Genomic DNA, 21,685 nt, shown 5'->3' on the forward strand with positions numbered 1-21,685 from the left:
TCTCGTTTTTTGTCCATTACATTATTGTAATCTCTCAACACCCAGACAGGGACTTTGGGATGTGTGGCCATAAATTGAGCCAATTGTTTCAGACTGTCAAGGGAGAAGGGTGGAGGGACATAAATATTTGCAATTATGCACATCAGACCTGTAAAGTAAAAATATATACCTTCCCTGATCGTCAACCAGGGAGTGCAGTAATTGGAAGCTGGCCACCTGAGAAATAAGTGTACTGACTCCCCTCAAGTAAGCTGAATGGATGGAGTGGAATTGGGTGGGGTAGCCACGATTTTTGAGCGTAGATATGGAATTGTCCTGCAGATGAGTTTCCTGCAGGCATATCACTGAGGGCTTGTAGGCCTTAACCGTGGAGAAAAGTGCCATCCGTTTCACCCCATCACCCAGTCCCCTCACATTCAATGAAACTATAATACAAGCGTTAGACATAGCAAGACACATGCATAATCATTGAAGGGGAACCTTGTCAGGTGCAGAAGTTCACCAAGGGGCACTCCACGTCCCCACCTGACAGCTTTAAAGGCAAACCTGGTATTCTGGGTAGAATACATGTAAAAGAGTGGGGGCCTCAGCCACACAGACACATCTGTGGTTGGTAAATCAGAAAAAAATATTGAGCCATTCAGAGATCATTGTGAACAAAAGGAAAAAACACCACGTAGCATGGAACAAATAACTAAAAAAAAAAAAGAAAGGGACATGGGAAGGAAAAAAATGTCCATGCATCCTGTAAACATTAAGGAAGCTTGACAGAAAACAAAATGTGTCCACACAAGACAGGTATAGGGGGGCCCCAATGTCTCAGTTCTACTCCGATTCAAAGGGACATGCGGTAAGGAATAATTCAGGTAACATTCGTCTTCTTCTCCGCCTGTTAGGATGGTTAAAGCAAAGGAAGAACGTGTCCAAATCTTCTTGCATGGCATCTACTTCACCTGGTAAAGAGAGGAAAAAGGGCAGGTCCTCATTAGGCCATAGGTGCTGGTGCTTGCTGGTGCTTTCTTGAAGGTGTGTTCCATACAGTCCAGCCACATACAAGCAGTGGCGGGGTTGTCAAAGAACTGTGTTTCATTGTTTGCAGCGATCCTGAGTTTGGCAGGGTACATATGTGACCTCGTATTTGCGGAGATGCTTCTTAACTTCAGCAGAGAGATCCGGATAGAAAGATATGTGAGCATTATCTATTCTCATAAGGGCACCTCTGGTCCTGGCTTGGTACAGAATGGCATCATGCTCTTTAAAGTTCAGCATTTTGAACAGGAACGGTCTGGGAGGCTTACCAGGTTTAGGCGGCCTGGGTGGGACTCTGTGGGTGCGCTCCACCGCAAACATGGGGAAAAATTGCAAGTTAGACTTACCGGTAACTTGTTTTCCAATAGGCTTTCAGGACAGCACCTGAGAGATCATGGCTCCTCCTCCCACAGGAAACACCTCATCAATTAAGTCTTTAATTGGAGTCCTCCACGTTGCCTCGTCAGTTGTTTGTAGAGAACTCCAGCCCCAGCTGCAACACATAAGCGACAGTTATATCATAGTATTACAGCATCAGCATGAAAAAAGGGCAGGTTACTGCTGTCCTGAAAGCCTATTAGAAAACAAGTTACCGGTAAGTCTAACTTGCAATTTTCCAAAACGTCTTTCAGGACAGCACCCGAGAGGATAATCGAGACTTACTCCATTTAGGGTGGGACAACAGCCTGTAATGCCCCGTACACACGGTCGGACTTTGTTTGGACATTCCGACAACAAAATCCTAGGATTTTTTCAGACGGATGTTGGCTCAAACTTGTTTTGCCTACACATGGTCGCACAAAGTTGTCGGAATTTCCAATCGACAACAACGCGGTGACGTACACCACGTACGACGAGACTAGAAAAGGCCGGTTCAGAACCAAGCGCGGCACCCTTTGGGCTCCTTTTGCTAATCACGTGTTAGTAAAAGTTTGGTGAGAGACGATTCGCGCTTTTTCAGACTCGTGGCTTTCAGATCGTTTTCTGACGTTCAGTTTGTGCTTGTGGGTTTGTATCTGCTCTTCAGTGCGTGCAGTCAGTTCGTATCAGAGTTTTCTGTGTGATCTTGCCTGCTCGTTGCTGTTTTTCAGGTCGCTCTTCACAGGCCTTGCTGTTCTTCAGTGCGTTCTGTTACTTCGTTCTGAGCAGCCGACCGTTTTCTAGCCATGTTTCGTATGCGTACTCCTCGTAGAGTTCGTGCTGTGCGGGGGCTTGGTGTTGGGGTCCTGACCTTGACACAAGTCCAGTCCATGAACAGGGTGAGGAGGAGTTCATGGACCAAGAATTGGTTGCTTCAGCGTGACCAGTTCTGTCATATGCCTTTGCTCCGTGAGATCCGTGAGAATAATCCTGATGATTTCAGGAACTTTCTCAGGATGACGGACCCCGTGTTTCACCGTTTGTTGGCTTCGCTGACCCCCTATATCAGCAGGCAGGATACCTGCATGAGGCAAGCCATCACTCCGGAGCAGAGGTTGGTCGCTACCTTGCGGTATTTGGCCACAGGGAGAAGCCTGCAGGACCTCAAGTTCTCGACAGGCATCTCCCCCCCAGGCTCTTCTTTGTGGACATTTACTGCTTGTGTTTGTTTGAGCTGACCCTGACAGAAATGTGTGGAGTGCAGAAAATGTCGTGATTGTGTAACCTTATACAAAGCACTGTTGGCTGTTATTTACTAAATGCAAAGACACTTTTCACTACAAGTGCACTTGCAACTGCACTGAAACTGCACTTGTAGTGCAAAGTGGATTTCCCCTTAGGAAATAACCCCCATTTTCTCATAAAACAACAATTACATCACCCCAAAAGTGTTGTAGCATTGAGACAATAATCCACACATTCTTGATGAACAATCTTTTTATTACCTGCACAATCACATGTGCATTTACCAAAGGTTTTTCTGACAAACCAACATGTTTGTTGTATAACAATTTTTGTGGTGTCATTATCCAAAATCAAAATGTCCATTTTATAGAAAACAGGCATGTGTAAAACCAACAAGAAAGACACAAATCTTGATCTTACAAAGTTCACATTTGGTAGAACTGGAAGGCAATATCAGACATGAGTATTTAGGAACTGTGTTTGATATTGCGTTCAGATGGGGGGAAATCACCCCTGGCAAAGCCAAATTTGGAAGATGCACACAAATTTCCCAATGTCAACATGTGCTAGCTGCCATCACGGGGGATCAAGGGACGTGTTTTGGGGGAGAAAGCCCTTCCTCACCGCTACTTTATTATTGAGGAAGGGGTTGCACCCCCAAAACGCGCCCATTGATCTCCCGTGATGGCAGATAGCACATGTTGACACACTGTGTGCATCCTCCAAATTTGGCTTTGGGAAAAATCACAAAAACATTTCGCACATTGTAGCAGACAAAAGAAGAAAGTGATTTGGAGGGGCTTTAAACTCGCCCCAAAACATCAATGATGTTTTTATATTTTGGAATAACATCATTGATGTTTTGCTTGATGTTTTCCAATTGTAAATTACACCCCATGATCTCCCCGATCACAATCTGGGCACTTTCTGATGTGAAAGGATCTTCATCCACAACCTCACGATCACCTAAAAAGAGAGGAACCCCAAAATAAATTAGGTGTAAAAAATATGCCGCCATCCATCTCTTATCTGAGCCTGTGGTCGCAGACACTCACCTGTTGTGGTGACTACTTCCACCACGTCTTCATCCTCCTGCTCATCTTGTGTTGGGGGGATTTCACCTTCTTCCAGAGGGGGGGGGGCTCTGGTCTCCTGGGATGAGGGGTGTCCTCCGAGTCTTGTCTCCCCTATGTAAAACAAAAATGGTATAATTAGCACACAGATATTTGATGGCAGAACTATATAAAGATGAAACATTGCTTGGAAGTGGGGTACAATGATATATTTTAGCAGAGTTCCAAGATGTAGCTTTTTTAGTGCCCTTTGTCAAGCTGCAATACTTTACCTGTTTAGTACAAGCTTCACAGATGTAGCCCCCCCATAGTATACACTGGAGCACCTGTGTGGCCCCCCTAATAAAAATGGTGTTCTGGGGTCCCACACTAGTGCTCCAGTGTCCAGATGTGAAAACAGCTGCTCAGTGTCCTCTCCTTACACAGAATCTAGTTTGCATTTCATTCTAGTAACAAAGCCATCTACACATCCCAATTCTTTGAAGACAAGTATAGGGCCTCAAAATGGTGGCCAAATGCATATGGCCTAAACAATGGTATTTTCTAGTCCGCAAAAAAAATGTGTGATCCGAACGAATAATGTGCCCATGAACATGAAAGTTGCCATTTTAAACTGTACAACAGTTCCTAAAAGCACATGGAGCAGCATGACTGTTGGATAACAGATGTTGTCCACCCTTATCAACACCCCTCTTACTTCTCTACTCCCAATAAAACAGACCACACCGAACCTTGGGGTAAAAGGCCGTAGCAGCCTACTTTATTTAAACAATATATATTATAAATCTCTTATAAAACTCTGTTATCAAACAATAAACAAGAAAACATCTGTTATTCCATGAAAGAACTTTGAACTAAAGAGCGTTGGTCTGCGCTATCACTTAAACTCATTTGATGGTCATCACCCATGTAGCACTGCGGTACTTCTCAAAATATCTCAACTAGGCCTCAAGCCGACAAGCTGGCTCAGAGACTAACAATTCCCGCAGTGCCCCATTAACACTTCCCGGCTAACCTCCGTTAACCGGGAACCAAAAAACCTCCGGATCCATACCAACGTTAGATCCCCCACTTACTTATCCATCTTCCTTCTCTTGCACAGACCAACGCCCGCCACTGCCACGACGATTCATCCTTCAGCACCTGTGAAAAAACACACAAAAAAAAAAAAAAACAAAAACAAAACAAACGAACTTCCCCAAACCTACCATTAACCTAGCCAAACAAAAAAGGGGGGGGTGGGCGGGAACTTTCCACCAGTTTTCTGTTAACCCCTCCCCACAGGTTAACCTTTTTATATAACCCCTCCCTTCCTGTCCCTCCCCCTCGGCTCCATTTTAGACCATCCCTTCCCCACACTGCTACCACTGTCATGCACGCCCTGCACTTAACGCATTGCATGCTGCATTTCCGGGCTTTACTTGACTGTTGGATAACAGATGTTGTCCACCCTTATCAACACCCCTCTTACTTCTCTACTCCCAATAAAACAGACCACACCGAACCTTGGGGTAAAAGGCCGTAGCAGCCTACTTTATTTAAACAATATATATTATAAATCTCTTATAAAAGTCTGTTATCAAACAATAAACAAGAAAACATCTGTTATTCCATGAAAGAACTTTGAACTAAAGAGCGTTGGTCTGCGCTATCACTTAAACTCATTTGATGGTCATCACCCATGTAGCACTGCGGTACTTCTCAAAATATCTCAACTAGGCCTCAAGCCGACAAGCTGGCTCAGAGACTAACAATTCCCGCAGTGCCCCATTAACACTTCCCGGCTAACCTCCGTTAACCGGGAACCAAAAAACCTCCGGATCCATACCAACGTTAGATCCCCCACTTACTTATCCATCTTCCTTCTCTTGCACAGACCAACGCCCGCCACCGCATCCCACGAGTAACACCTTACTCTTGGATGCCCCTCCACACCCGAATAGCTCGCTGTATTCCCTCCTGTAATCCTAAATTCCACAAGTCTATCCCCACATCATTAAGGTGGACCCCATCAGGTCTCAGATACCTCCACGTTTCGAATTCTAATTCAGGATGTCTAATAGCTAAGGCTCCATTGCGTACCATGAATTTGCTCACCTCCCTATTAATCTTTTTTCTGGCCCGATTTACACCTTCCACCGACCTGGCCATTCTCCAAGATGTCCTAGCCACCATATCTGACCATATAAAAATAGTCTTGGGGAATAATTCTATCAAGTGCCACAAATCACCCTTAATATCCCACGTGATGTCTACCATGGATCTGATACCTAGGTCATTACCGCCAACGTGTAAAACTAGCACGTCAGGTGGTCCTTCCCTCAGGGCATACTTCTGTACTTCAGGAAGCAATCTACCCCACAACATTCCCGGTATCCCCAACCACTTAATATAAACCTCCCTTTTGTCAAAACCTAACTGTCTGCCCTCCCAACGAGCATCCCCCCTTCTAGCCCCCCAACACACATATGAATGGCCCATAATCCAGACCATGCCAGGCGATGATCCTGTAATTAGAAGAAAACAAGAAAACTTCCCTCAAAACTCTCCTCAAAGACGAACCGGTGTTAACTAAACAATCACTGTACTACTCCCCTAGCATACCCCCGACCCCACCACTAGATGTGGTCTTACGTAGGACTGGAACCTCTTCGATTCCCACCTTCCAATTCGTTTCACCTCCTCTACACCTAGCCCATTCCTGACTGCTTCAGTAGCCGCTCCTATCCGAAAGGAGTGAGACGCGAAATCCTTGTCCCGTAAACCCACACTCCGCAGGCATCTCCTAAAAACTGTTATGAACTGAAACCTAGATAAAAAACTCCCATCCAAGTGCATTAAAAAGGGGCCTTGTAACGCTGGGCGAACTTGCAAGAATTTCTCGACCGTGCCCACCGGGCACAGGCAGGATCCCTGAATGGGGTAAACTCTCACTACCCTGCCTCTCCCTGCTTGATCCGTTTTTGACCTGTTTATAACCAACGTTAAACCTGCCCGCTCCAGCTGAACTTCCTGCCATCCCAATCCTCCTGGAACTGTTTTTGCCGGGCTAACCAGCTCGCTTATCCTGAATGCTCCAAAAAATGCCAGTACAAACGCCACCTTGAACAATGTGATTTCATACTCGGAAGAGCATACCTCCCCCAACTTTTCTATAATACTACCTAAGACCTCAAAAGTCACCGGCCTTCTGGAATCACGCTTGATTCCCCGCTTCCTATACCCCTTTAGCGCTTGGCGCACCCAAAAATCTTTCGTGACATCCTGCTGACCCTGTAGCTTAAAAAGAAAAGCCAACCCCGCTAATTGCGTATTCAAAACAGCTACCGACGCACCCTCCTCCATTTTCCTTGCCACGTAGTATAGCAACAACAAGTGCAAAGACCTCCCGGACGGCTCCTCGCCAATTCCTTGTACAAAACCCATCCACTCCTTCCATACCTTGGAGTACGCCGCCCACGTGGCCCCACTTACCGACTGCTGAATCCATCCCGCGATGACACCAAAGGTATTTCCCACATCCACTCGGGACAAGGCACCCCCTGTTGCTCCGCTTCCGGCGCCAACTGTCGGAACCTGTCCCACTGGAAGCGAGATAACGCATCAGCTACCACATTCTCCACCCCTGGTAAGTGAACTGCATGAATATAGACGTTCAATTGCAAACATCTTAATACTAAATGCTGCAACAACTTGATCACTGGCGGGGACGATGCTGTCACCCTGTTTATCACTTGCACCACCCCTAAATTGTCCCCGTGAAAACGCACCTTCAGATCCCTGAAAGATGCGCCCCACAGTTCCACCGCCAACACTACTGGAAACAGTTCCAGTAAAACCAAGTTTTGTACGAAACCCTCATCTATCCACGACTGAGGCCAAGGACCTGCACTCCACCGACCTTGAAAAAACGCCCCAAAACCTGTAGACCCTGCCGCATCCGTGAAGAGTTCCAGGTCGAAATTACTGACCGGTCCTGACATCCACATCGCCCTTCCATTGAAGGATTCCAAAAAGGTATGCCATACCTGTAAATCCTCCCTGTGCGATTTGACTAAACGCACAAAATGCCTTGGTGATTGTATACCACTCGTGCTAGCCGCCAGCCGGCGGCTGAACACTCTACCCATCGGCAGTATGCGGCAAGCAAAATTCAGCTTGCCCAAAACCGATTGAAGCGTTCTCAGTTGTACCTTCCTCAAACCTATTAGCCCTGCAATCTCTTTTTTCAAATCTCCCAATTTGTCTTCCGGCAACCTGCATTCCATGGCCTCTGAATCCAGTACAATGCCTAGGAACGTGATGACCGTGCAAGGTCCCTCCGTCTTTCCAGCAGCCAACGGAATGCCGAATCTGTCAGCGACATGCTGTAATGTCGCCAATAACACCGCGCAGATTCTAGAAGAAGCCGGACCTATGCATAAGAAATCATCCAGGTAGTGAATTATAGAATTCACTCCGGACACGTCCCTCACTACCCATTCCAAAAAAGAGCTGAATTGCTCAAACATCGCACACGATATCGAGCAGCCCATCGGTAGGCATTTGTCCACGTAAAACTCCCCTTTCCAGTGGCACCCCAGGAACCTAAAACTCTCCGGGTGTACTGGCAGCAGCCGAAAAGCTGATTCGACATCCGCCTTGGCCATCAAAGCTCCTTTACCGTAACGGCGCACCCACCCCACGGCGGCATCAAATGACGTATAAGTCACTGAGCACGCCTCCTGGTCAATGGCATCATTCACCGATCCCCCTTTCGGGAAGGATAAGTGGTGAATGAGCCTGAATTTGTTGTGCTCCTTTTTGGGCACAACGCCTAGCGGTGACACCACCAAATCTGCCAATGGTGCCGCCTGAAAAGGACCACCCATTCTCCCCATTGCAACTTCCTTTGCCAGCTTCGCGGAAACCACTTCCGGATGTTGCAATGCGGATCGTAAATTTTTGGGCACCTGGGGAACAACCTTCAACTCGCAGGGTATCCTAAAACCCACCGAGAAACCCTCCTCCAGTAACCTTGCAGCTTGTCTGTCAGGATACTTACCGAGAAACGACCGCATCCTTTCCACTTTCACCGGAGTCCTCCCTCTTGTTCCCAACGTCACCGGTTCTGCCTTTTCCCTGCTTGTAGCATCTAGATCCAGGATGCGTCCCTCCACAGCCGGAGCACTCGTGCTTGTACTTACATGACGCACCAAACTTACAGGCTCCGGTGTTGTACTGCCAACAAAACCCTTTTTTGTTTCCGGCCGAATGTCCCGGGGCTGAAGGTCCACCGGCTCCCCCCTGAAAAAACTGGTTCGGGGCCCTCGTCGTCGTCATCAAACGCATCCACAGGCTAATGTCCTTGTGGTCCCAACGCAGCTCTGGACGTACCGCTGTCTGAACTGCTCGTCGTATCTCAGCCAACCCGTGCCGCCATACACTCTATAAGCTTCTCCTATCGCATCCTGATAGCAGAACAATGCCGAACATTGCTCCGGGTGCCTTTCCCCTATCACACTAGCCAGAATTGCAAACGCTTGCAACCAATTGGTAAATGTCCTAGGGATCAGCCGATATCTCCTCTTCTCTTCATCCTCCTTCTTGGAGCTGTCTGGTTTAACTCTGTCCAAATTAAACTTCTCCAATGGTAGTAGTGAAAATATTTCCACATACTCACCTTTCCACAACTTCTCCCGTACCTCCTGTTTCAAGTGCGCTCCCAAAGGTCCTTCGTAGCACACATAAACCTCGCACCGTGCCGCATCCGCCAGCCTGGTTATATCCTGCCTCTCTACTGTCTCTGCAGCTTTTTCCTTCCCCTGCGGAACATCACTAACCGAGGTCTCCAGGACGGGTACCGCCACCGCAGCCGCTACTGTAGGCGCCCCCACCCCTGCAACATGTCCGCCGCCCCCCGCTGGTGGGACCCATGCAGCTGCCGGGCCCCCCGCAGCACGCTCTCCTGCCTCAAATCTCTGCACCAATTCCTTAATGCCTTCCAAAAAACCCAGTAAACCAGAGCCCCCCACCGCTGAGACAACCCCCCTTACACTGTCCTCAGGCCTACTTAATTCCTGTCTTACCCTGTTCCCCCCTGACTATTGTATACCAGATGTATCTAGTTTACCTTTAATATCACACCCTTTAAACCTGCTACGTACCCCCATCCCTATTTACCCCAAATAATTGAGACCACACCCATCTGGAGTAAAATATTGGCCGTAGCAGCCAATTATCTTTATTAATAATAACCAATAAAATTAATTTCAATATCAACTTAACGTAACTGTATAAAAAACACCTGACATATCAGTTAAATACTCCCGTTGGTCTTTGCAGGGAAAACCCACCAATCTTAAACTCGATCCAATCAGGCACTGCGGTACCTTAACTAAAATAGGCCTCCAGCTGACATGCTAGCTCGGAGACAACAAACCAATAGACCGCAGTGCACCCAATAACCAATTCCAGCTAAAACCTCCGTTAGCTGGAATACCACAAACGGGCCTCATACTACCGATGGGTCCCAAACTTTACCATAACTGGGGTTTAATCCTTCACCCGCAAAGACCAACATCACGCCACTGCCACGACATTCCAACATTTGAAATTGTACCAACAAAATCCATATAGACCATACTTACCAACTTTAGGGAGGGAGGGTGGGAAGCTCTCTCCTCCAGACCAACTGAGCTGGGAAGGGACCTTGCCCCCTGCTCAGTTAATTTTTGCTCCACCCCTTCCTAATAACCTACCAATCCCAATTGTTCTAACATAAACATCCCTCAAACTATGTTCCACTGTTAACTCTGTCATGCCCGCCCTTTGCTTATTATTTTTATTGCTTTGCTCCGGGCTTTCTTGACTATTGTATACCAGATGTATCTAGTTTACCTTTAATATCACACCCTTTAAACCTGCTACGTACCCCCATCCCTATTTACCCCAAATAATTGAGACCACACCCATCTGGAGTAAAATATTGGCCGTAGCAGCCAATTATCTTTATTAATAATAACCAATAAAATTAATTTCAATATCAACTTAACGTAACTGTATAAAAAACACCTGACATATCAGTTAAATACTCCCGTTGGTCTTTGCAGGGAAAAACCCACCAATCTTAAACTCGATCCAATCAGGCACTGCGGTACCTTAACTAAAATAGGCCTCCAGCTGACATGCTAGCTCGGAGACAACAAACCAATAGACCGCAGTGCACCCAATAACCAATTCCAGCTAAAACCTCCGTTAGCTGGAATACCACAAACGGGCCTCATACTACCGATGGGTCCCAAACTTTACCATAACTGGGGTTTAATCCTTCACCCGCAAAGACCAACATCACGCCACAGCACACACCAGGGTAAAGCCTTACCCTTGTGTGCCCTGCCAAACCCTCAATGTTCGCTGTATCCCATCCTGTATTCCCAAAGCCCACATCGTTCAGGTGTACCCCATCTCTCCGCAAGTAACGCCATGTATCCACCTCTAACTCCATGTGCCTGGTAGCCAACCCACCATTCCTGACCACAAAACCACTGACTTCCTTGTTAACCTTCTTACGAGCCCCGTTAACCTTGTCCACCGACCTCGCCAACCTCCACGTAGTACGCGCCACGATGTCCGACCACACAATCAACATGTGTGGAAAAGCCATCCTAAATTGCCAAAAATCAAATATGATGTCTCACACCAAATCTAACATTGACCTGAGCCCCAGATCATTGCCGCCAACGTGTAACAACAACCCATCAGGAGGCCTATCCATACGTGTAAATTTACGCACCTCCGACACCGTTCTACCCCATAGCATACCAGGCCCCCCAACCACCGGAGACAGGCTTTCTGTCTTGAAAAACCCCAACTGTCTCCCACCCCTTCTTGCATCACCTCTCATTGCCCCCCAACATACATAGGGGTGGCCCACTGTCCAGACCAGGCCCTGCGTTTGACCTGAAAGAAAAGAAAAAACAAAAAACAAACCCCCCAATAAATCAGTTAGACACCCCAGCACATATAATCTTTTCAATGTACTTGTAGCCACCCCTATCCTAAAGGAATGGGATAAAAACTTTTGATCCCCCAAACCCAGTGCCCCCAAACATTTATTGAAAATTGCAATGAATTGAAAAACGCGATAACGCCACCCATCCTGATGTACCAAAAGGGGGGACCACCCCTCCCCCCCGGGCGTATGGCAAGAAACCTCCTGCACCAATTGTACTGGGCACAAGAGAGAAACTGGCAGTGAAAAAACCCGCACCGTTACTCCCTTGCCCCGCTGATCCGTTTTAGATTTTTTAACCAATATGGACAATCTGTCCTCCCCAAAACTGACATCCATCACCCAATCCCCCATTTTTCTTTTTTAGAGGGGCTGACTAATTCACTAATTCGAAACGCCCCGAAAAACGCCCAGGCGAATGCCGCCTTAAACAAAACTACCTCATAACCTGACGAACAAGTAATGTCTAACTGCGCCACTGTCCTACCTAATAGCTTGAACGAAACCGGGCGCCTAGCGTCCCACCCCAGCTTAGAACGCCAGTAACCCTTCAATGACTGCCCAACCCAAAAATCCTTAGTAAATTTAGATAAACCTTGAAGTTTAAACCAAAACACCAGACCTGCCAACTTCTTTTCCAACCCAGACAACGACACCCCATCCTCCAGATTCCTGGAAACAAAATACCCAAAACCAACAACCAGAAATCTTGTTCCTCATGGCCTTCCGCCACCTGTTGCAGCATTGATACCCAGTCCTGCCATACTCTGTTGTAAGCTGACCACGTCTCCTCGCTCACTGACTGTCTGATCCATCCTGCTACTCTTCCAAGGCAATCCTCCACAGCCACTCGGGACAAGGGACCCCGTTCTGCTCCGCCCCTGGTACCAACTCCCGCAATCTGTCCCCACTGAAAGCGAGATAGTGCATCAGCAATGACATTTTTCATTCCAGAGAGGTGCACAGCATAGATGCACACGTTCAGCTGCAGACAGCGCAATACAAGGTGTCTGAGCAACCTTACCACCGGCAGTGATGCCGCTGAAACCTTGTTAATTACCTGTACCACCCCCAAGTTGTCCCCGTGAAATCTAACTTTCAAATTCCTGAAAGATTCCCCCCACAACTCCACTGCTAATACCACAGGGAACCGTTCAAACAGTAACATGTTCTTTGCTAAACCTGCCTCCTTCCACGACTGAGGCCAATGCCCTGCACTCCACTTACCTTGGAAGAAGGCTCCAAAAAAACGCAGAAACCGCCGCATCTGTGTACAGCTCCCGATCGAAATTGCTAACTGGCCCTGACATCCACAACGCACTGTCATTAAAATTAGCCAGGAATGTGTGCCGTACCTACAGGTCTTCCCTATGAGCCTTCACCAAGCGCACCTAGTGCTTGGGGGACGTAACCCCTGCCGTACTTGCAGACAGCCGCCTGTAAAATACCCTGGGCAAAATGCGACACGCCAAATTTAACTTACCTAATAAGGATTGCAGGGTGCGCAGCCGTACTTTGCGAAATCCCATGATTCCCTGAATCTCTGCTTGCAAAGCCGTCAGCTTATCTTCCGGCAGCCTGCACTCCATGTTCTCTGAGTCTAACACGATGCCTAAGAAACTCAACACCGTCCGTGGACCTTCAGTCTTCTCTGGGGCCAATGGAATACCAAACGTATCTGCCACATGTTCCAGCGTAGCCAACCGGACCGCACAAACTTCTGACTTGGGAGGGCTCACGCAAAGAAAATCGTCAAAATAGTGAATGATTGAATTTATTCCCGCGACGTCACTCACCACCTTCTCCAGGAAGGAACTAAACTGTTCAAACAACGCGCAGGATATAGAACACCCCATAGGTAGACAGCAATCTACGTAGTGTTCCTACTGCCAACCACAAACAAAAACTCTTCGGGTGAACCGGTAGCAAACGAAAAGCCGACGCTATGTCAGCTATCGCTCTAAGTGCCCCCCGCCCATACACCCAAACTACCGCTGCATCAAACGACGTATATGAGACCACGCAGACCTCTGAGTCGATGGCATCATTCCCCAAATCCCCTTTAGGGTAGGAAAAATTATGAATAAGCCTAAACTTTTTAGGCTCTGGCTTCGGCACAACGCCTAGTGGTGACCCTACCAGATCCGATATTGGCAAAGAAGGAACATTCCCACTCATGCGGCCTAACAAAATTTCCTTCCCCAGTTTCTCCTAAACCATGTCAGCATGTTGTAAGGCTGACCGCAAATTGCATGACAGCGGGGGAGTATCCATTAAACGTGAAGGGATTCTACAACCCTCCGCAAATCCTCCGACCAAGTAACCACGCTGCCTCCCTGTCTGGGTATCTATCTGGGAAAGGTTGCATCGTTGCCACTTTCACCGGCGTTCTCCCCTTTTTCCCCCAGGGTCGCCGGTACGGCCCTTTCCTTGTTTAAAAACACCGGGACACCGTGTGTCCCCCTCCACAACCTGAGCCTTCATGCTTGTACTTGCACGACCCCCCAAATCTACAGGAACCCTCATTAATCCGCCACCCCTTGAAAAAAAGAGCCGTCGGCCTAGCCAAGGGCATAAGGCGCATCCATAAGCTGATGTCCTTATGATCCCACTTCAAGGACGGGCGTATAGCCCTCCGCTGCCTAAACTGCTCGTCATACCGCAGCCAAGCTGATCCCCTATAACTCTGAATGCCACACCTATAGCGTCCAAATAGCCAAACAATGACGAGCAGTGCTCTGGGTTCTTTTCCCCAATAACACTTGCCATTATTGCAAAGGCCTGCAGCCAATTCGCATAAGTCCTGGGGATAAGCCTATACCTCCTTTTCTCCTTGTCCTCCTTCTTGTTATCCTCTTGCTTAACCCTATCTAAGTTACATTTTACCAGCGCTAGGGGCGCAAAAATCTCCACGTATTCCCCTTTCCTAATTTTTTCTCGAACTTCAGGTTTAAGGTGCGCTCCGAGGGGCCCCTCAAAACACACCTAAACCTCACATTTTGCTGCATCTGCCAGTCTCACCAAATCCTGTTTTTTCGCCCCTTCCCCTGTTCCCCACCCCTGGCGGTTTAGGCCCTGCACTGCCACCCCAGCGACCTCTGTCGCGGGCGCCGCTTGTTCCGTAGCAGGCCCGGGGGGAGTCCCCGAGCCCGTTGACCCCCCGACCCTTGCCCCCCCGACCCCAGGATCCACCCACCGCCGCAGGAAACTGAATCCCAATTGGTTCCGGCTCGAAATGTTTTTACTAAATCCTTCAAACCTGCTCAGGCTTCCTGCAACCCCGATTCCACCGTAGCGCGGCCAACCGCCCACGCGGCCGGAGTGGGAGGCACAGTCGCATCTGACTGCCCCGCTGCTCCCTGACCCCCACTGTTAATCTCGCCCCCCTCCCCTACAAGATTACCAACCACACGTGAAGGAATAAACATGGACTTACCGAGATGCCTGGGAAGGGTCCCACCAGCCGAAAGTCCCGTCTCCACCGCAGCATGACGTCCCTGCTGCCCATCGTCGTCCGACTGCGACAGCTCTCCCTCCGACCGGTCTTCACCTCTCTCCGCTTCGGTGGCCGACAGCCCTCCAGCAGACACCTCCCTGGATGCCGGGGATCCGTGGTCCTACCAGCTCCTCCCCCGAGCGCCGGATTCACCCACTGATTTGTGGGTCGCTTTTTTATGGGCCCAATAACATCTATTCCGCAGTGCCGCACCAGGCCACTGCCCGCTTCTGTCCTCTCTCCCTCCCCTCTTACGTGCCCCCCAGCCCCAGATTTAGGGTGCCTGGGTGCCGTTACCGCCATCCTCCCTTGCTGAAGCCCCGCCCCTGCTGTGGAAATGCCCAGGGCCTGTCTCCCTGCTCCATCTTCGCTAGGCCCAGCATCCGCCATGGAACTGCTGGCGCTACTCCTGGATGCTCCACGGACTGACGGCCTCTGCCCCCCCTTCTCCCCACCTCATGCGCCGCCGCGCGCTTCACGGGAGGCCCAGAAACCGGCCTCCCTGCCCGAACCTGCTGTCTCTGCTCTCTGGGAGGGAGGGGGATAGAGGGATCTGGCTGGGAGCGAACCCCCCCTTTCTGCGCCACCGCGCACTTCGCGGGCGGCCCAGAGACCGGCCGACCCGCACCGAGCTTCTGACTCTGCACCCTGGGAGGGAGGGGTAGAGGGGGATCCGGGGAGAAACGAGCCAGGCGGCCTGGATCGCCGCGCTCGCACCTACTCACCCATCGCTGAAATGGCCGCTGAGGCACTGTCACCCAGCGCCGCAGCCAGACTGCTCTCAAGCCATCCAGGTCCTCTGGACGCCGTCCCGGCCTTCAATCTTGCAACAGGGATTCACAGCGGCCATGCTGCAAGCTCTCTCCTCCAGACCAACTGAGCTGGGAAGGGACCTTGCCCCCTGCTCAGTTAATTTTTGCTCCACCCCTTCCTAATAACCTACCAATCCCAATTGTTCTAACATAAACATCCCTCAAACTATGTTCCACTGTTAACTCTGTCATGCCCGCCCTTTGCTTATTATTTTTATTGCTTTGCTCCGGGCTTTCTTTCCAACCCCAATTGCTGGGACTTACCGGGCTGCACAGGTGGTACCCCGTCAGCCGACCTTCCGACCTCATTCTCGTCCGTGCTCCTGGAAAAGGGGGGCGCCTCCTCATCCGATCCGGACGTCTCCTCCAGCTCCCTTGGGACTGTCTCTCCGTCTTCCATCTCCGAAAGCCCGCCTGGCCTGGTGGCCTTGGCTGCCGCCGCCATCTCCATCCTTTCCTTCCTCCTGGCTGCGTAACCTCCCGCCGACTTTAGGACAGCCTTTGCAGGGCCGGTGTTGGATACCGCAGCCCTGAAGGCCTCCGCTCCTCCTGCTTGCTGCCCGCTTCTTCCTCTCACCGCATATTGATTGGCCCCTGCCGCAGAATTAGAAAGCCTGGGGACAGCTGCAGCCTTCCTGGCCGCAATAGTGTTGAGAACCTCCGCCGTCATCCTGGGGGCGGGGCTCGCGCTCCCCGCTCGTCTTCCTCCGCTAGGCCTGACCTGCGTACCCGCTCTCTCCCCGCTTGGTGCCGCCGAGGCCGTGAAGTCACCTCCGCTCGCTGTCTTCCTCTTGGCCGGTGGACATCCCCGCACCTCTTCCCTGTTCCTCCCCGCCATCCTTTGTGCCGCCCTAGAGCGTTCTGGAGAGAAACGCTCAGGCGGCCTCGATCTCCGCGCCCTGCCGCTGCTCCTCTCACCCATACTCGGCTGCTGTCCTGCCTGCTCCATGGCCGCACCGATCGCGTCTTGTAGCCAAGCCGTTCCTCTCACCGCCGCCTCCGCACGCAGTTGGGCCATGAGACGCTCCACTTCAGCCATGCTTCCCAGAACTTTCCACCAGTTTTCTGTTAACCCCTCCCCACAGGTTAACCTTTTTATATAACCCCTCCCTTCCTGTCCCTCCCCCTCGGCTCCATTTTAGACCATCCCTTCCCCACACTGCTACCACTGTCGTGCATGCCCTGCACTTAACGCATTGCATGCTGCATTTCCGGGCTTTACTCGAACGTAATAAACACAAAAAAAATAGGAACACAGCACAACTACTTACTTTTTTGCAGCACTCTCCGGATCTTTCTGTACTGCTCATGTTCTCGTAATTTCAGGTCCGACCACCGCTTCCTGAGCTGATCTTTCGATCGTCGTACCCCGAATCTCCGGTGCAGACTCCTGACCACTTTCGCCATGATCTTGGCCTTTCGGACATTGGGGTTGGGGTAAGGCCCATACTTTCCATCATAGTCGGCCCTCTTCAGGATGTCCACCATTTCCAACATCTCCCCAAAGGACATATTTGAGTCCTTTAATCTCCTTCTGGATCTGGACGTTTCAGGCTCCGGCCTTTCCTCCTCCTCCTCGTTGCTCCAATTCTCAGGATCCTGCTGTCTCTCCGCCATGTGCTCTTCCTCCACTGCGCCGAACGAAAAGGGGCGGGGAATAGAATAGAAAGAACGTCAGGGGCGGGCGGAGTTATACGCATGCGCAGTGTGTATAAATCGTAACGCGCGCGTCTTACGTACGATCTGTGAGCGGAGTAAGAAGCATCAGAGACGCCGATCGTGCTAACGAAGGTAGGATCTAAACTTGGCCCTATACTGCTTCGAAATTGAAGCCTATATTGTAACAAGATTAGGGGAGTTTGGCCTGACATTAGGCTTTGTCTTGTGTTGTGTCTTGCATAGAAAATGGATGGGTTCAACGACCACAATTTCCTGCCCCTGTTCATAGACAAGTACAGGGAGCTGCCCTGTCTGTGGCAGGTGAGACACCCCCACTATAATCACAAACAGAAGAGGCAGGCAGCGCTGGAGAAACTGCTGGAGTTGGTGAAGCCAGTGGTTCCCACAGCAACCATCCCTTATTTAAAAGCTAAAATTGGTGGCCTGAGGAGCACTTATCTTAGGGAGCGCAAGAAGGTCACAGATTCCCAGAGATCCGGAGCTGCAGCAGATGACGTTTATGTCCCCAGGCTGTGGTACTATGAGAGACTGCGATTTCTGTCAGACCACACTAAAGTCAGGGAATCCCTCTCTACTCTTCCTTCCACGCTTCCTTCCACCCCAGTTGAGGCTTCCGATGTCCAACCTGGGCCTTCCAGCCAGGAAGAAGTGGAGGAGCCCAGCTGGAGTCAGGTATAGCATTCTTCTACAGATTTCTGGTCAATCAATAAATGATGTTTATTAGATGTTATTATTGATCACTAATTGCTGATTGAAAAAAGTGTTTTACATATCAATAGACAGTAGTGGGCACCCAAAATTGGGACAAAAATGAAAACTGCTGGGCTCAGAAGGATAGTCTGTTATATTTGTTAACATTCAATTTGCAGCAGTCAGGAGGTGAAAATTGTGTGTGATTGATGAAAAAAAAACTAAAACTATGTCCCTTTTTCATACACAGGAAGACCTCAGCCAGGAGGAGGCTGTGGAACGTGGCAGTCAGGAGGAGGCGGGGATTAGTGGCAGCCAGGAGGAGGCGGGGATTAGTGGCAGCCAGGAGGAGGCGGGGCTAAGTGTCAGCCAAGAGAAGCCTGGGACCAGTCGCAGCCTGACTGAGTCTCAGGTTCCTCCCCTCCGCCTGCCATACAAAAGGGCCAGGAAGGCTACTCCGAGTCCCGTGCAGGATTCAGCATACAGGCTGATCCAGTAGGCTTCGGCGTCCCTCCGAGCCTTCCCCAGTCCTGAAGAGGCCTTTGCCTGCATGGCTGCCACAAAATTGCAGGGCATGCAGGAGGGCCAACGCAAGATTTCTGAGGACCTGATTTATAAAGTCCTACGTAAGGGGGAGAGTGGGGACGATCCTCCTCCTCCTCCTCCTCCTGCTGCCACCACTCCACCACCACAGCCAAAGCCTGTAAGGAAGCGTGGAAGGAAGACCAAAGAGTGATTGCCCTGGGTTCAGTCTGGTCTGACAGAAGATGCAGTCTCTCGTATGACCACAGCCTGGGGACACACATGTCATCTGCTGCTTTCCGGATCTCTGGGACTTCTGGACCAGACTGCCCTCCCTTAGATAAGGACTCCTCAGGCCACCAATTTTGCTTTTAAATAATTGATGTCTGCCCTGGGGGTCCAAGGCTTCACCCACTTCTGCAGTTTCTTCAGCGTTGCCTCCCTCATTGTTTAGTTGTGAGCCCTTAATAAAATATTTTTCGGGAAATTCTACTCTCCTGTGTGTGTTTTCATCCAAAAAGGACAGTTTGTTGGTGACGATTCAGGTACATTTCTAAAGTACAATGTGAAATTAACAAGGGACAACAACACCAAACAATCTCCTACAGATTAAATAGAACAACATATTAGTGGTGTTGTGGGAACTTGTCACCAAAAACACACAAACATTTTCGGGAATACAAATCCAAATCACCAAAAAAAATAAAATAAAAAGAGAAACACAAAAAAAGATTCTACATTAAAGTAAAAAAACCTAAAAAAAAAAATATGTTGTCAGATGTGAGAAATCAAAATATATTGAGGGAATCCCGATAAATAGTAACGAAAAAAGTTTGTGAGAAGTGTGTGTGAATATGAGCATCAAAACGACTTAATTCTTGTCACATTATAAAGAAGAAGAGAGTGCGCTGTATTAAACCATTTTGAACATTGCAGTGTGACGAAAGTGCTTTATCCATTACGAACGCTAAGTTTACCAGAACGAGCTGTCCCGTGTCTGAATTTCTTCTGAGCATGCGTGGCACTTTGTGCGTCGGAACAGGCCACACACGGTCGGAATTGACGCGATCGGATTTTGTTGTCGGAAAATTTTATCTCCTGCTGTCCAACTTTGTGTATCGGAAAATCCGATGGAAAATGTCCGACGGAGCCCACACACGGTCGGAATTTCCGACAACACGCTCCGATCGGACATTGTCCATCGGAAAATCCGACCGTGTGTACAGGGCATAAGACTTTTCTTCCAAAAGCCTGGTCCCCAGCCGTCATGAGGTCTAACCTATAATGACGGGCAAAGGTTGTCAGACTTGTCCAAGTAGCTGCCTTACAGATTTGTTCGGGGATGGCGCCAGCTTTTTCTGCCCAACTCACCGCCGAAGCTCTTGTAGAATGAACCCGGACATTCACTGGACTCTCTTAACCTGTAAGGGAATAGGCTTCTGAGATAGCCATTCTCAACCATCTGGCAATGGTTCCTCTAGAAGCTTGTCTTCCTTTTTTATTACCGGAAAATAAAACAAATAGAGCATCTGAACATCTATAGTCTTTAGTCTTTTCCAAGTAACTCAAGACTGCTCTTTTAACATCCAGGGTATGGAATTCTTCTTCCTTCTTACCCGATGGATTAGAACAAAAGGTAGGAAGTATTATCTCCTGAGTTCGATTCTGGACCGAAGCGACCTTCGGTAAAAAAATAGGATCCGTCTTCAGAAGAATTCGGTCTGAAAAAATGGAAAAGAAAGGCTCCCTGATTGATAAGGCTTGCAGCTCACTGACTCTTCGAGCTGTTGTAACCGCCACTAAAAAAACTGTTTTCAAAGTAACTAATTTCAGGGAGGCTAAATTAATGGGTTCAAAAGGTTCCTTGGTCAGGGCCTGAAGAACCACTGATAAGTCCCATGCTGGACAGCTTTTGATCACCACTGGTCTAGACCAGGTGAGAGCTTTGAAGAATCTAATTACTAAGGGTTCTGATGAAATGGATTTTTCCAGAAATACCCCCAGCGCAGCAACTTGAACCTTGAGGGTGCTGACCGATAGGCCCTTGTCCGCTCCTTCTTGCAGCAACTCAAGAACAGAAGAAGTTTGTTTTGGTGATCTGTCAGATGCTGTGCACCAGGAGTTGAAGACTTTCCAAACTTTGGAATATATTGCTCTTGTAACCTTGTTTCTACTGGATAGGAGGGTAGCCACCAATCTATCCGAGAAACCTTTTCTCTTCAAGAGCTGTTCCTCAGTAGCTAGGCCGTGAGTTTTAGTTTTGCTACTTCCTGGTGAAGCAGAGGACCTTGTAACAGAAGGTCTTTCCTTAACGGAAGGTGCCAGAACGGTTTTAGTTGCATCTGCAGAAGGGATGAAAACCAAGGCCTTTTGGGCTAGAAGGGAGTAATGAGGATTACTGTTGTATCCTCCTTCCTGATTTTTGCTATGACCCGCTGAAAGCTGAAATGGGGGGTATGGATAACAGAGGTGTAATTTCCAATTGTTTGCCAAAGCATCCACTCCCACTGATGCCTCGTTCTTGTTCAGGGAGAAGAAACGAGACACTTGCGAGTTTTCCTGGGTCGCAAAGAGATCCACTCTTGGGCGCCCCCATTTCTGTACTATCAAATGGAAGACTTCTGGATTCAATTGCCACTCCGCTTCCAATACCTGGTTCCTGCTTAGGAAGTCCGCTACTCTGTTTAGGGTCCCTTTTAAATGGACCGCGGATAAGGATAGAGTATGGAGCTCTGCCCAACTTAGAATGCCTTTTGCTAGGATTTGCAGAACTTTGCTTCTGGTT

The 21,685-nt window shown here is 49.1% G+C and overlaps 1 protein-coding gene across 1 annotated transcript in view; it reads left to right on the forward strand.

The window, feature by feature from the left end:
- LOC141144573 (acyl-CoA dehydrogenase family member 11-like) overlaps nucleotides 1-20,031 on the forward strand; it is a 386,002-nt gene extending 365,971 nt beyond the window's left edge. The window contains exon 9 of the mRNA XM_073630370.1: nucleotides 18,629-20,031. Coding sequence (XP_073486471.1) covers nucleotides 18,629-18,740 — 112 coding nt within the window. The 3' untranslated portion in view covers nucleotides 18,741-20,031. The remainder of the gene's footprint in view (nucleotides 1-18,628) is intronic.
- The last annotated feature ends 1,654 nt before the right edge of the window (nucleotides 20,032-21,685 follow it).

The sequence above is a fragment of the Aquarana catesbeiana genome, linkage group LG05 (genome assembly GCF_042186555.1).
Source record: "Aquarana catesbeiana isolate 2022-GZ linkage group LG05, ASM4218655v1, whole genome shotgun sequence".
Taxonomy (NCBI): Eukaryota; Metazoa; Chordata; class Amphibia; order Anura; family Ranidae; genus Aquarana; species Aquarana catesbeiana.